Source organism: Urocampus carinirostris, chromosome 14, assembly GCF_059441175.1.
Source record: "Urocampus carinirostris isolate Australia breed hairy pipefish chromosome 14, RoL_Ucar_1.0, whole genome shotgun sequence".
In the NCBI taxonomy this organism is placed as follows: domain Eukaryota; kingdom Metazoa; phylum Chordata; class Actinopteri; order Syngnathiformes; family Syngnathidae; genus Urocampus; species Urocampus carinirostris.
In genome coordinates, this window is record NC_142362.1 from 4,904,893 (window position 1) to 4,920,736 (window position 15,844).

The 15,844-nt window shown below is 38.3% G+C and overlaps 1 protein-coding gene across 4 annotated transcripts in view; it reads left to right on the plus strand.

Moving 5' to 3' along the window:
- The window catches only part of LOC148352521 (histone deacetylase 4-like), a 96,399-nt gene that overhangs the window by 58,065 nt on the left and 22,490 nt on the right, over positions 1-15,844 (plus strand). For all 4 annotated transcript variants that reach the window (XM_088353046.1, XM_088353047.1, XM_088353048.1 and 1 more), the window contains exons 17-21: positions 4,873-4,980; positions 7,426-7,481; positions 9,110-9,197; positions 14,498-14,617; positions 14,695-14,792. In XM_088353046.1, the coding sequence (XP_088209172.1) occupies positions 4,873-4,980; positions 7,426-7,481; positions 9,110-9,197; positions 14,498-14,617; positions 14,695-14,792 (470 nt within the window). The remainder of the gene's footprint in view (positions 1-4,872; positions 4,981-7,425; positions 7,482-9,109; positions 9,198-14,497; positions 14,618-14,694; positions 14,793-15,844) is intronic.

Below are 15,844 nucleotides of genomic sequence, written 5' to 3' on the forward strand. Positions count from 1 at the left end.
CAGCTACTCATAAAAGCGAATGTCGCCAAGTTCCGGGATTCAGGCGTATTTGACCTTTTTTCCCCATGGTTTCCTTCTCTAGCCACTCTTGTTAGCCACTTGGTTGCAGGCAACCTGCTGTTGTTGTTATTAGCTGCTCCTTATTTGTCATTTGCCTTTCACTGTACTGAATTCTGGGATTCAGGTATCTTTAACTGTTTCCTTCTTTATTCACTCATGCTAGTTGATTGGCTGCAGGTTATGATATGGCACTGGCTGCTATTGTTTTTTTTTTTGTCAGCTGCCGCTTTGTCCTTCAAGGGCACGCGCCCTCTTCAGCCATACGTTGATGAGTCCCTTGATTCAGGCATATTCTACTTTTTTCCTCTCTGTTTCCTTCTCTAGCCACTCATGTTAGGCACTTGGTAATATACCATGGCTCACCTCTGACATATTTTGTTATTGTTAGTTTCTCCTGGTTTGTCCCTCACTCGCCTTCAATGTTCCCTGTAATTTTCCAGGGGTCTGAGCGTTCACACAAAGTCGGTGAGCAATGCTTGAATCAACAGTGAGCAACCATAATCCCAAGTGTGGCAAGATAATTAATTATCAAACATGTCCAAAACCTGACATTTTGCTGAGTTTCCGGCAATGCAAAATGATTTTTCTCTTTTGAATGAATTGACTCATGTACTATTGCAAAGGTTGTACGGCCTACAAACGTTGTTTGTTCTTACGATTCTTTCACAAGATATCCATTTCTTTTTATTTCCTGATATATTTTGTCGCATAATATTCACATTTTTGGGGGCTTATTGAGTCGGTTGTAAGATACAGAACTGTACCTAATCACATTTTTTAGTGGAAGTACATTGTTGGCAACAAGATTCACTTGATATCATTGGAAATTATTTGAATGCGACACAAACTTTTTCTTCTTTTTTCCGTGTTTTTCTCTACTTTTTTTTAAATTCCTTTTAAAAAAATCTCATTGTGTTTATTTTTTCCCGAGCTGTTACTTAATTTTCTTTTTGTTCTCTATTTACTTTTTTCCTACATTTCTTTCTTTTCTTTTTTTCTTGCTTTTTTCAAAAAAAAAATTCTTTTTTTTCTATTCCTTTTGTTTCTTTTTTTCTCAGCTTTTCACTACGTTTTCATTATTATATTATATATTATAGTTTTTTCTTTTTTGTTGTATTCCCCCCTTCCTTTAAGTCATTTTGTGCATAATTTTACATAATATTTGGTCGTGTTGGGATTAAAGAAGCAAAAAAAACCTGAAGAGCCGTTTAGGACCCGAAAGAGCCGGTTCCTTTTAGTGAGCTGAGCCGATGAAGCCGGTTCCCGACAAACTCTACTAACTTTACTCAACTTCGTTCTACTTCCACTCGACTTCAAAATACCGCTTTAGGACACAACGTCAGGGGAACCCGTGTATTTTGACCTTCATGCACTGTAACTTTGACTTAATTTGCTTCTTAATTAGCAATTTCCAGCCCTGATTTTTGTGCGCTGGCTAGATTTTCTTATGCGCTAAGAATGTGCGCAGCTTAGAGGGAACACTGCTCACCTTCCACAGCTACTCATAAAAGCGAACGTCGCCAAGTCCTTGATTCAGGGTAAAAGCCTCTTTCCACTTGGCAATAAACCAAAACCCTTTATTCCACGACCATCCATAACAACACACAAGCCACATATGTGCACACACGTGCTACAAACATCTGCTCGCGATTACAAACACAGCGGAAAGGCGCGCAAGCCTTTTTCGTTGCCTGCGGTGCTCCCGACCCCGTCTATACGCGTATGTTCGCAATTGTGTCGGAATTACTATCCGGGATGCACGATAACCGTTTTTTCCCCCTACCGATACCGATAAAAACCTGCCTCTGGAGCATTTTTCATCCCAAAATCGAAAATGTCCCAAAAAGAATTCCTGCCGCCAGCCTTATAATGAGCGAATAAAGATAAAATGCTAGCTAGATAGCATGCAGAAATATGTAAAAAAAGATCATTTGATAGCTTGGTATCAAAAGAAAGTTAAATGGTTAAAAAACTAAAGGGGGGCTACAGTAGATAGCTAGCTAAAAAAGCCAACTAGTCAGATAGAAAACTAAAAAAACCTAGATATCTAGAAAGGAGGCCAACATTTTGCAAGCAAAAAAGATAAAGTGATAGCTCGATAGCATGCAAAAAAATGTAAAAAATATACTTTGATAGCCAACATTTTGCTTGATAACAAGCAAAAAAGATAAAATTATAGCTCGATAGCATGCAAAAAATATACTTTGATAGCTTGCTAAAAAGCCAAAAATTAGGAAGATGGCTAGCTACAAAGCTAGAAAGGTAAACAGGTAAAAACCTAAAGGGGAGCTAGATAGCTAGCTAAAAAAGCCAACTAGTCAGATAGAAAACTAAAAAAAACTAGATAGCTAGAAAGGGGGCCAACATTTTACTTGATACCAAGCAAAAAAGATCAAATGATAGCTCGATAGCATGCAAAAAAATGTAAAAAATATACTTTGATAGCTTGCTAAAAAGCCAAAAAGTTAGGAAGATAGCTAGCTACAAAGCTAGAAAGGTAAACAGGTAAAAACCTAAAGGGGAGCTAGATAGCTAGCTAAAAAAAGCCCACTAGTCAGATAGAAAACTAAAAAACCTAGATAGTTAGAAAGGATGCCAAAATCTGGCCTGATAATAAGCAAAATGTTAGCTTGATAGCATGCAAAAAACGTAAAAAGATAATTTGATAGCTTTCTAGATAGCTAAAAAGTTCGAAAGATAGCTAGCTAGTCAGCTAGAAATTAGCTGGACGAGTAAAAAGCCATCTAAATGGTTGAATAGAAAGTGAAAAACAAAGCTAGATATCTGGCTAAAAAGGAGGCCAACATTTTGCTTGATAACAAGCAAAAAAGATCAAATGATAGCTCGATAGTATGCAAAAAAATGTAAAAAATATTTTGATAGCTTGCTAAAAAGCTAAAAAGTTAGGACGATAGTTAGCTAGAAAGCTAGAAACAGGTAAAAAACTAAAGGGGAGCTACAGTAGATAGCTAGCTAAAAAAGCCAACTAAGTAGTCAGATAGAGAACTAACAAAGCTACATAGCTAGAAAGGAGAAAACTGACAATAAGCAAAATGTAAGCCCGATAGTATGCAAAAAATGTAAAGAGATAATTAGATAGTTTGCTAAATAGCTAAAAAGTTAGAAGCTAGAAAGCTATAATGTTAAACGGGTAAAAAATTTCAAGCTCTGTTCTTCTGTCTTGGCCACCTGTATCCTGATTCTGTTTCCTGTATCCATCCCCGATCCAAGCTCCGTTCTCCTGTTCTGGTTACCTGTATCCTGATTCTGTTTCCTGTATCGATCCCCGACCCCTGGCTTCCTGCTCTTCCTGGCTGCCTGACTTGTTCCGATCTCCGACCACGCTCCGTCTCCCGTCCCGGCTGCCCAACTGGTTCTGATCTCCAACCACGCTCCGTCTCCCGTCCCGGCTGCCCGACTTGTTCCAATCTCCGACCACGCTTTGTTCGTGAGGGCTTCCCGCACCAGATTGCTGTCTGTTTTACCTCTCGCCCTGACTTCCTCGATCCCCTAATAAAGCATTGTGTGAAGCGTTACGCGTTTGGGTCCCCTGCTCCTACGGGTCCTGACAGCCATACAGTCTTCCTCCTGACATATTCACACATCCAAACAAATAGGCCAGTCTTCCCGACTTTGGTCCACACGATCTGTACCAAAATATTGTAAATGGAGTATCCCCATACACAGGTGCTGATCTAAAAGCTTACAAAAGTCTGGAGGCTTACCAGTTCTTTTCGGTGGGGTAATGTAATAGAATAGTAAAGAACAGGGCATTTGCACCATGTATAGAAATCACATTTGAGCATGTTGTTTATATTTACTTTGTCGAAATGACGTCTTATCTTTTGAACGATCCTTTCTTGTTTTATTAGTTCAGTCCATTTGCGGCATAATAGGCTTTATCGTAGAGCACGTAACAGTTTTCGATATATGTGATATTTGGAAGATTACGGTTTTGAATCGCTGGCTAATTGCAATTAAAGCGGCTCATTTACGTAAGGTAAGACACTGATGTTAGCTAGTTAGCATTAGCTAGTTAGCACTAGCTAACTTATTGAGTGTTTCTGCATAGAAATGGAAACAGATATTGATATCACCAGGGTTGGGTAGGGTTACTTTAACTTGATTACTTTAACTTGATTACTTTCAATTACCTTTGGATTACTCCAATACCAAATATGCTAATAAAAGACAAAAGTAACTAAATAGGAATAAAATGACTAAATTTTTGGGGAGTAACGGAATACATGGAACGGCAAAAATGATGTTGGCAAGCTGTTTTGATTTATTTTCATTTTGTTTCTGTCGCATTTTATGTTCGTTTTGCCGGAGATCAAAGAGATCAAAGCCACGAGAGAAAGCTTACCACGTGTTGTGAGTCATCATTTGATTCATATTTAGTTTCTTTTGTCTTTTATTATCATATTTGGTATTGGAGTAATTCAAAAGTCATTGAAAGTAATCCAGTTAAAGTAACCCTACCCAACCCTGAATATCACCTAACAGAATCATATAAACTCTGAAAAGGAGGGGACCAAGTACTGAGCCCTGCGGAACGCCACAGTTAACACTAAGGCGCTCAGAGGTAATATCATCATCTCTGACGTAACTCGTACCGAGTTAGTGTAAAATTGCTCAAACGTACCTCATAAAATCCTAGAAAAATTTGAGGGCTGCGAGTCCCTCTGTCCATCGAAGTCCAAATCGGGCTTAGAACCTTGCCACATTGCACCGCCCAACACAGAGTATTAAATCACCCTTGTAAAAAGATCACGTAAGATCTTTTTTTATTTGTATTTTTGTTTTTTGCAGGTCGACAGCGACACCGTTTGGAACGAACTCCATTCATCCAGCGCCGCTCGGTTGGCTGTCGGCTCAGTGCTGGAGCTCGTCTTCAAGGTGGCGGCGGGAGAACTGAAGGTCGGTTCTGATACCCAATCGTTTTATTTCCCTTCTTGAAACGACCTATTTCTATTTCCATTCCGATCTACAACGACCTCCGGTGTTGAATTATTACACACTGTCGCTTTAAGATTTTTCGCTCGCTATTTGCTCATGTTGAGCATGATTTTTCTTATTTTTTTCAAGAGAAATCAGGCTTAACTGCCAAACCGGGGGTCTGGATTTATTTTTAGACCCCTACGAGAAGAGGAAGCACGTGTCTCTGTGTGGTTTATTATGAAAACGCGGGGTTAAAGTTGTCTTTTATTGACTCGCCCTGGACTTAACCCGACTCTAAACACAAATTCCACCTGCGCTGCCGAGCGTCCAGGCCACGGGGGCCATAAATTGTGGGGGATGTACGGCTATTTTTGCGCTACTTGTAAAAATAAAGTCAGCTGGACAGAAAACATCATTAGCGCATCTTGCTTCGGTTAAGATCACCTCGGACATTTTGCTCATGTGTCATGAACCGGAACTGGATCAGGACCCAAACGCGTGACGTTTCTCACACGAGCCTTTTATTTTACCGGGAATGGGCACGTGAGGCAGCAGTATGACGTGAAATGATAGGAAGCCAGAGGCCGACGGGATCGATTCCAATAGCCTGAGTAGATATCGGACAGATGGGGTCGATACCGGACAGGACAGACAGGATTGATATCAAAACAGGATATCGAAATTCAACAGGACAAACTAGACGGGAACTAAACTGGAAACCGATATTAAACAACGGGACGGACAGGGTTGATATCAAAACAAGATATCAAAATTAAACAGGACAAACTAGACGGAAAAATTGGAAACCGATATTAGACAACGGGACAGACGGGGTTTGGAATCAAAACAGGATATCGATATTAAACATGACAAACTAGACGGGAACGAAACTGGAAACCGATATTAAACAACGGGACAGACAGGATTGATATCAAAACAGGATATCGAAATTAAACAGGACAAACTAGACGGAAAAATTGGAAACCGATATTAAACAACCGGACAGACGGGATTGGAATCAAAACAAGACATCGAAATTAAACAGGTCAAACTAGACGGGAACAAAACTGGAAACCGATATTAAACAATGGGACAGACAGAATTGACATCAAAACTGGATATCAGAAGTAAACAGGACAAACTAGACGGGAACGAAACTGGAAACCGATATTGAACAACGGGACAGAGAGGATTGATTGCAAAACAAGATATCGAAATTAAACTGGACAAACTAGATGGGAACGAAACTGGAAACCGATATTGAACAACGGGACCGACAGGGGTGATATCAAAACTCGATATCAGAAGTGAACAGGACAAACTAGACGGGAACGAAACAGGAGACCGATATCAAACAACGGGACAGACAGGATTGATATCAAAACAGGATATTGAAATTAAACAGGACAAACTAGACGGGAACGAAACTGGAAACCGATATTAAACAGGACAAAATAAACAGGAACAATACCGGACAGGAAATACCAACAGGAACAGGACCAAGTCGAAAGCCACGTCTTACGGGTGCAGAGGTTCGTTGACGGACTGACAAAGGGAGAGTGAGAGCACTGAGCTTAAATAGAAGGGAAGCCAATCCGTCAACGAGCCGCCGCTGGCAGCACATGGGCGGGACCAATTGGGCACCATGGCAACCTTGACATTATGTCGTTGTTTTGTGCTTTGTTTTCATTAATTTGATTTTTACATGACTCATTTTCATATTATATTTATTATTTATTTATTAATTTTACGATTGATTTATACGTAGGTGTTTATTTATTTTATTAACAGCATTTTTTATAATTTTTTTTGCATTATCAATTTCATTTTATAACATTTTATTTTTCTCTTCTTCCTTAAATTTTTAAATTATATTACATTTATTAATTTCTATAGATAATTATTTATTTGCACCTTTGTCTATATTTATCTATTTTCATTTTATTTTGGACATTTACGGTATTTTAGTGTTTCTTTATTCACGTTTTCAATTTAACTTTGTATTTATTTCGAATTCATTCATCCGTTTATATTTATGTTTTTTAATTTTTGTAAATCCATTTTTACAGAACTGCATTTACTATTACATTTCTTTTATTTTTTTCAACTAATGTTTGGTATTTTTTATAAAATATAGTTTATTAATTACTTTTGATTTATTTCCACTGTTCTGTATTTATTTACAATTTTTTTTTATGAATTTCAATTAATAAATCAATGACTTGATGCCTATTTATTCATCCATTTATCACAGTTTATATGTTTGTTTTGTAATCGTTTATTAGTTTTAATCTCAATTTTTAGTTTTTACTCTTAATTTTTCAATCCCCTAATAATAATAATCAAATCATTTTGATTTAGTGGTGGCATTTTTTGATAAAACAGCTTAAATGACCTTGTTTTGATTGTTTTTTTCGCCGCCAGAACGGTTTTGCGGTCGTGCGACCTCCCGGACACCACGCAGAGGAGAGCACGCCGATGTAAGTTGATATTACTGAAAATTATATCATATTAATGAATATGAAAATTATGTTGTTGTTGTTGTTTTTTTTTTTAACAAATTATTATTAAGGCTTTGACGCAACTCATCAGTAGGTATCAAGCCTCTGGGAATGATTTCAGTATGAAAAATCATCTCTGTATGGGAGAAGTGGCTTTGATCAGTTATTTGTCCACACATTGAGGCGCCCCCCTCTTCTTTGCGTTGCTTCCTGTATCCAGCATATGAAAGTGTGCAGGGGGCCCATATGGCCAGTAGGTGCAGTGGAGCACTGTGGCGAGAATAATAGAGAGATAAGTGCCGACAATTTACTCTTCAAAGCTTTTTTATTTATAAAAATAAGTCCCTTTGTCATCGTCCTGGCAGAGAGGGATGACATTTCGTGCATATCCGCAGAAATACAATCGCCATGGTGACTGAAATCATGTGATTGCGTTACCGGAAACATCAGACGCTGAAAAGTTCTTGCATCGTTCATGCATAAGTTCAATATTCTTGCTATAAAACGTTATTTTGCCACAGAGTGCCTTTGTGTTTATGAAAAGCATTGTTTAGATCAGGGGTTAGGATAGCGGTGAGCTACTTTTTGTTACTAGTTAGCGCAAAGGGTACCCAGTTTGCTATGCATTTTTTTAAATAGCAACTTAGCTACATGGATTGCTAAATAGCTAAAAAAGTAGCTTGATAGTTAGCTAGAAAGGTGAACAGGTTCAAATCTAAAAGGGAGCTAGCTAGCTAGCTAAAAGAGTAAAAAGCCATCTCAATGGCCAGATAGAAAGCTAGAAACAAAGCTAGGTAGTTAGCTAAAAGGGAGGCCAACGTTTTGCTTCATAACAAGCAAAATAGATAAAATGATAGCTCGATAGCATGCAAAAAATGTAAAAAGCTAGTGAGATAGCTTGCTAAATAGCTAAAAAGTTAGGAAGATAGCTAGCTAGTTAGCTGGAAAGGTAAACAGGTTCGAATCTAAAGGGGAGCTAGCTAGCTAAAAGAGTAAAATGCCATCTCAATGGCCAGATAAAAAGCTAAAAACAAAGCTAGGTAGTTAGCTAAAAATGTGGGCCAACATTTTGATTGATAACAAGCAAAAAATATAGAATGATAGCTCGATAGCATGCAAAAAATTGTAAAAAGCTAGAGAGATAGCTTGCTAAATAGCTAAAAAGTTTGGAAAATAGCTGGCTACAAAGCTAAAAAGTAGCCAATTAGCTAGCTAGTTAGCTAGAAAGGTAAACAGGTAAAATACTAAAAGGGAGCTAGCTAGCTAGATAAAAAACGTAAAAAGCCATCTCAATGACCAGATAGAAAGCTAAAAACAAAGCTAGGGATCGATACAGGATGCCGGATACAAGATAACGGAGCTTGGATCAGGGATCGATACAGGATACAGGACGGGTCGGGAACAGAACGGGAGTCAAAAATGCTCGCCTTGCAAGTGCGGAGGTTCGTTGACGGACTGACCAGGAGCGAATGAGAGCGTTGAGTTTAAATAAGAGGGGAAGCAATCAGGAAATGTGAAGGGTTTTCTCACCCTGTGACTTCGGGTAATTCCCTGTAGACCAATCGTAAACTGATTTTTGACGCGTCTCCCCGTCTGTGGCACTTTAGGGGTTTCTGTTACTTCAACTCGGTGGCCATCGCCGCCAAGCTCTTGCAGCAGAGGCTCAACGTCAGCAAGATCCTCATCGTGGATTGGGTGAGAAAAGATACACAAAGCGGGTTGAGTGAAGACCCCGAGTTTGTTAAGCCTGAGTTTGTTAAGCCTGAGTTGGTTAAGCCTGAGTTGTCAGTTCTATAAATCAGGTAACCAACAGCAGGTTTAACTTGATGAAACTAGAGTTTTTCTCGGTCCCTGCCCCTGTTTGGCCTGTCATAATTATTTTTTTTAATGGTTTGTTGGTTTTCATTTACTCTTTCTCTTTCTTTTTTAGAATGTTTCTCTAGTTTTTTTGCATGTCATTTATCTTTTTATTCATTCATCTTTGTTTCTTTCTTTCCTTCCTCCATCCGTCCGTCCCTCTTTCTTTTTTTCTTTCTTTTTTTCTTTCTTTCTTTCTTTCTTTCTTTCACTTTTTCTTTCACTCTTTCTTTCTTTCTCTCGCTTTCCTTCCTTCTTTCCTTTTTTCTTTCCTTCCTTCTTTCCTTCCTTCCTTCTTTAATTCTTTTGAGACTTCCTTCCTTTTGATTCTTTCTTTTGACCTTTTTTGTAAACCTTCACTTTCAACTCGTCTTTCTTTTATGATATTTAATGTATGTTTTGTTCCTTCCTTCCTTCCTACATCCTATTATTGCCTTCTTTCTTCCTACTTTCCAACCTTCCAACCTTCCTTCTTTCTTTCCTTCCTTCCTTCCTTCCTCCTTCCTTCTGTCCTCCCTTCCTTCCGTCCTCCCTCCCTTACAAATGTTTTCGCTTTAAGTTTTTAGCATTTCCTTCTAGAACATATCTTTTATCTTTTTTGTTTAACTATGTTTCCTTCCTTTCCTTCCTTCCTTCCTTCCTTCCTTCCTTCCTTCCTTTCTTCCCTCTTTAATTATTTTGAGACTTCCTCCCTTTTGATTCTTTCTTTTGACCTTTTTTGTAAACCTTCACTTTCAACTCGTCTTTCTTTTATAATATTTAACGTATGTTTTTTTCTTCCTTCCTTCCTACATCCTATTATTCCCTTCTTTTTTTTCTTCATTCCTACCTGCCAACCTTCCTACCTTCCTTCCTTCCTTCCTTCCGTCCTCCCTTCCTTACAAATGTTTTCGCTTTAAGTTTTTAGCATTTCCTTCTATGACATATCTTTTATCTTTTTTGTTTAACTATGTTTCTTTCCTTCCTTCCTTACTTCCTTCTTTCATTCTTTTGAGACTTCCTTCCTTTTGATTCTTTCTTTTGACCTTCTTTTGTAAACCTTCACTTTCAACTCGTCTTTCTTTTATAATATTTAACGTATGTTTTTTTCTTCCTTCCTTCCTACATCCTATTATGCCCTTCTTTTTTTCTTCCTTCCTACCTTCCAACCTTTCTCCTTCCTTCCTTCCTTCCTTCCTTCCTTCCTTCCTTCCTTCCTTCCTTCCTTCCTTCCTTCCTTCCTTCCTTCCTTCCTTCCTTCTTTCATTCTTTTGAGACTTCCTTCCTTTACCAGCTCAGTAGCCTAGATGGTAGTGTGGCCGCTTTGAGACTGGGAGGTCGCTGGTTCGCGCCTAGGCCGAGTCATACCTAATTGGTAAAATGGCGGCGCCCTCTGTTGGCTGCGGCTGCATCGGCTCGCTACAACGGGTCAGGTGTATCGACATTTCGTTCTGTGTACATTGTTACAAAGAATGACAATACAAAGGAAATTATTATTATTATTATTATTTTTGATTCTTTCTTTTGACCTTCTTTTGTAAACCTTCACTTTCAACTCGTCTTTCTTTTATAATATTTAACATATGTTTTTTTCTTCCTTCCTTCCTACATCCTATTATTCCCTTCTTTTTTTCTTCCTTCCTACCTTCCAACCTTCCTTCCTTCCTTCCTTCCGTCCTCCCTTCCTTACATATGTTTTTGCTTTAAGTTTTTAGCATTTCCTTCTATGACATATCTTTTATTTTTTTTGTTTAACTATGTTTCCTTCCTTCCTTCCTTCCTACATCACATCATTCCCCCCTTCTTTTCTTTCTTTCTATCTTCCAACTTCCCTATCTTCATTCATTTCCTCCCTTCCTTATTTCCTTCCATCCCTCACTCTATACTTTGTATTGTTTCTTTCTTCTTTTATCTATCATTTGTGTATTTCTTTATCAGTTTATCTTTTTTCTCTCCTTTGATTTTGTCCTTCCATCTTTCCTTCTCCAACCACTTTTCTTTACTTTTTCTTGCCTCTTTTTAATACTTTTTTTCTTTATGTATCATTCATTAATACTAGCTTCTATATTTTGTCATTATCCGTTTATCTTTGTTTTCTTCCTTCCTGACTTACTCATTCCGTCTTTTTGCATTCCTTACTTCCTTCCCTCTCCTCGCTGGCCTTACTTTTTAATTTTCTTTTAATCTTCTCTTTTTTCTCTTTTGCATTCCTTTAAAATCTCTTTATCTTTATTTCCTCCTTTCCTCTGTCTCCTTACCTTTCTCCTTTCCTTCCTTCATTTCCTTCCTAACCCCTTCAGCTTCTCTGTTGCCGTAGTGACTCTTTAAATCGCGCATCGATTCCTTCTTTTTTGTTTAGAGTCAGATGAAACTAAGCTGACTTGATTGTAACCAACTCGATTTTTCAGGTCCCGAAACGAAAAAATTCATGTCGTTTAACTCAGGGTGACTTAACCCAGAAGTCAGGGTTCGATCCGGGAGATTTGTTCAGGTCAAGTTAAGTCATTTTTATTTGTCTAGCCCTTAATCACAAAGAGTCTCAAAGGGCTGCACAGGTTATTGCACAGACTATTTTTTCAGATTATTATGACACCATCCCCTGATCTGAAACCAACATGAGGGCAAGGAAAAACTCCAAAACCTCAACATGAGGACAGTCAAGTCATGTTTATTTGTTTGGCCCTTAGTTACAAAGAGTCTCAAAGGGCTGCACAGACCACAGATTATTGCAAACTACAGACTATTATGACACCGTCCCCTGATCCAAAACCGACATGGGGGCAAGGGAAAACTCCAAAACCTCAACATGAGGACAGTCAAGTCATGTTTATTTGTTTGGCCCTTAGTTACAAAGAGTCTCAAAGGGCTGCACAGACCACAGATTATTGCAAACTACAGACTATTATGACACCGTCCCCTGATCCAAAACCGACATGGGGGCAAGGGAAAACTCCAAAACCTCAACATGAGGACAGTCAAGTCATGTTTATTTGTTTGGCCCTTAGTTACAAAGAGTCTCAAAGGGCTGCACAGACCACAGATCATTGCAAACTACAGACTATTATGACACCATCCCCTGATCTAAAACCGACATGGGGGCAAGCAAAAACTCAAAACCTCAGGCATGTCAAGTCAAGTCATGTTTATTTGTGACACCCTTAATCACAAGGATTCTCAAAGGGCTGCACAGACCACAGATTATTGCAAACTACAGACTATCATGACACCATCCCCTGATCTAAAACCGACATGAGGGCAAGGGAAAACTCAAAAACAAAACATGAGGAATATGAAGAAACCTTGAGAAGGGACCGCACATGTGGCAATCCCCTGTTCAACCTCCTTCATGAAATGAGCCTTCATTGCCACAATCTCGGTAATACTTTTACGGGTCTCGGAACGGATTAGCGCATTTACATTGAAAATGCGTCTCAACTTACAAAGTTTTCAGGTGACGAAGCCAATCCCGGAACGAAGTAGAGGTACGTCTCCAATAACAAATGGAGAAAATTCTAAAATGGCGTGACAAGGCTACAGTACAGCTGTAGGTGCTTTTTGTTGTTTTTCGGTGCGGTATTTTTGCGCGGTGTCGCCACGCGCACGCCCAAAACCTTTTGAAGGTCTTTTTCATTTCCTCCGTCGGTCCGTATTCTCGTGCCACTCTTCCACCGCGACATTTTCGGAACCGGAGCGCATTAAAAACAATCTCGTGTGACGGACGCTAAAGCCTTTTGATAGAAAGCATTTTGCTGGCCAGCCATCAACCCTCACCCCTCCCTTGGTGCTTATTTTTTTCATCTTTGTTTATTATTATTATTTTTATTCTGACTAAAACGACTACAGTGGATAGATAGATCGATTGATCGACATAGATATAGAGTGGATAGATAGATAGATCAATCAATATAGATATACACTGGATATATGGATATACAGAGGATAGATCGATCGATATAGATATACAGTGGATATATAGATATACAGTGGATAGATAGATGGATGGATCAATATAGATATACAGTGGATAGATAGATAGATCAATCAATATAGATATACAGTGGATATATAGATGGATTGGATCGATATAGATATACAGTGGATAGATAGATCAATCAATATAGATATACAGTGGATAGATAGATAGATGGATCGATATAGATATACAGTGGATGTATACTGTAGATATGCAGTGGATAGATAGATGGATCGATATAGATTTACCGTGTATAGATAGATGGATTGATCGATATAGATATACAGCGGATAGAGAGATCGATCGATATAGATAGATCGATCGATATAGATATACAGTGGATATATAGATATACTGTGGATAGATAGATGGATGGATCAATATAGATATACAGTGGATAGATAGATAGATCAATCAATATAGATATACAGTGGATATATAGATGGATGGATCGTTATAGATATACAGTGGATAGATAGATCAATCAATATAGATATACAGTGGATAGATAAATAGATGGATCGATATAGATATACAGTGGATGTATACTGTAGATATGCAGTGGATAGATAGATGGATCGATATAGATTTACCGTGTATAGATAGATGGATTGATCGATATAGATATACAGTGGTTATATAGATATGCAGTGGATAGATAGATGGGTCAAAATAGATTTACTGTGTATAGATAGATGGATCGATCTATTTATATCGATCGATCGATATAGATATACAGTGGATATACAGTAGAGATATACAGTGGATAGATTGATGGATGGATCGATATAGATATACAGTGGATAGATAGATGGATCGATATAGATTTACAGTGTATAGATAGATGGATTGATCGATATAGATATACAGTTGATGGCTAGATCGATCGATATAGATATATAGTGGATATATAGATATACAGTGAATAGATAGATGGATGGATCGATATAGATATACAGTGGATAGATCGATATAAAATGTAATAAAACTGATCATTTCTGTTAAAGAAAATAGAATGGTTACTTTGAAAACTTCATATTTTGCATTTTCATCGATTATGGAAAAAAGTCAAATATCATTTGAAGAAACGCCGGAAAATATTCGAGGGTCCCCTCATGACACCCCAGACCGCAGTTTGGAGTCCCCGCCTTCAACGAACGGTTGTTTTTGTTTGATTCCACGGCAGGACGTTCACCATGGCAACGGGACCCAGCAGGCCTTTTACTCGGACCCCGACGTCCTTTATATGTCTTTGCATCGCTATGACGACGGCAACTTCTTCCCTGGCAGTGGGGCGCCCGATGAGGTTTCACCTTTTTCAGGATTCACCTCAAAAATCAGATGAGATAAATATATATATATATTTTTAATTATCTTTTTAAGGTGGGCAGCGGTCCCGGAACCGGCTTCAATGTAAATATGGCCTTCACTGGGGGGCTGGAACCCCCCATGGGGGATGCCGAGTACTTGGCCGCATTCAGGTAAGCCTTCTGGACAAATAACCATTCAATTCAATTCTATCTATCTATCTATCTATCTATCTATCTATCTATCTATCTAGCTAGCTATCTATCTATCTATCTATCTAGCTATCTATCTAGCTAGCTAGCTAGCTAGCTAGCTAGCTAGCCAGCTATCTATCTATCTATCTGACTCAAATCTGACTACCTATCTATCTCTATCTAGACATCTATCTAGCTCTCTAGCTCTCTATCTCTCTAGCTAGCTCTCTTTCTATCCAGCTAACTAGCTCTCTAGCTCTCTATCTCGCTAGCTCTCTAGCTCTCTATCTCGCTAGCTAGCTCTCTAGCTAGCTCTCTTTCTATCTATCTTGCTAGCAAGCTAGCTCTCTTTCTTTCTATCTAGCGAGCTTTCTCTCTTCTCTCTCTCTTTCCCTTTCTCTCTTTCTCTTTCTCTTTCTCTTTACTTCTCTTTCTCTCTCTCTCTTTCTCTCTCTGTTCCTTTTTCTTTCTCTTTCTCTTTCTTTTTCTTTTTATTTCTCTCTTTCTTTTTCTTCCTCTTTCTCTTTTTCTTTTTCATACTCTCTCTCTCTCTCTCTTTCTCTCTTTTTATTTATCTTTCTCTCTTTCTCTTTTTATTCCTATTTCTATTTTTATGTTATTTCTCTCTTTCTTTCTCTCTCTCTCTTTCTTTATAACTCTCTCTCTCTTTTTTTCTCTCTCTTTCTCTTTCTCTCCTTCTCTCCCTCTCTTTCTTTTTATTTCTATTTCTATTTTTATTTTATTTTTCTCTTTATTTCTCTCTCTCTCTTTCTTTATATATCTCTCTCTTTCTTTCTTTCTCTCTCTTTCTCTTTCTCTCCTTCTCTCCCTCTCTTTCTCTCCCTCTCTTTATTTCCTTCTCTCTCTCTCTCTCTCTCTCCTTCTCTCTCTTTCTCTCTCTCTCTCTCTTTCTTTCTCTCTGTCTCTCTCTCTCTCTTTCTCTCTCTCTCTCTTTCTTTCTTTCTTTCTTTCTCTCTTTCTAGCTAGCTCTTTCTCTACTAAATGTTATATAATGAACCCCAAAATTATAA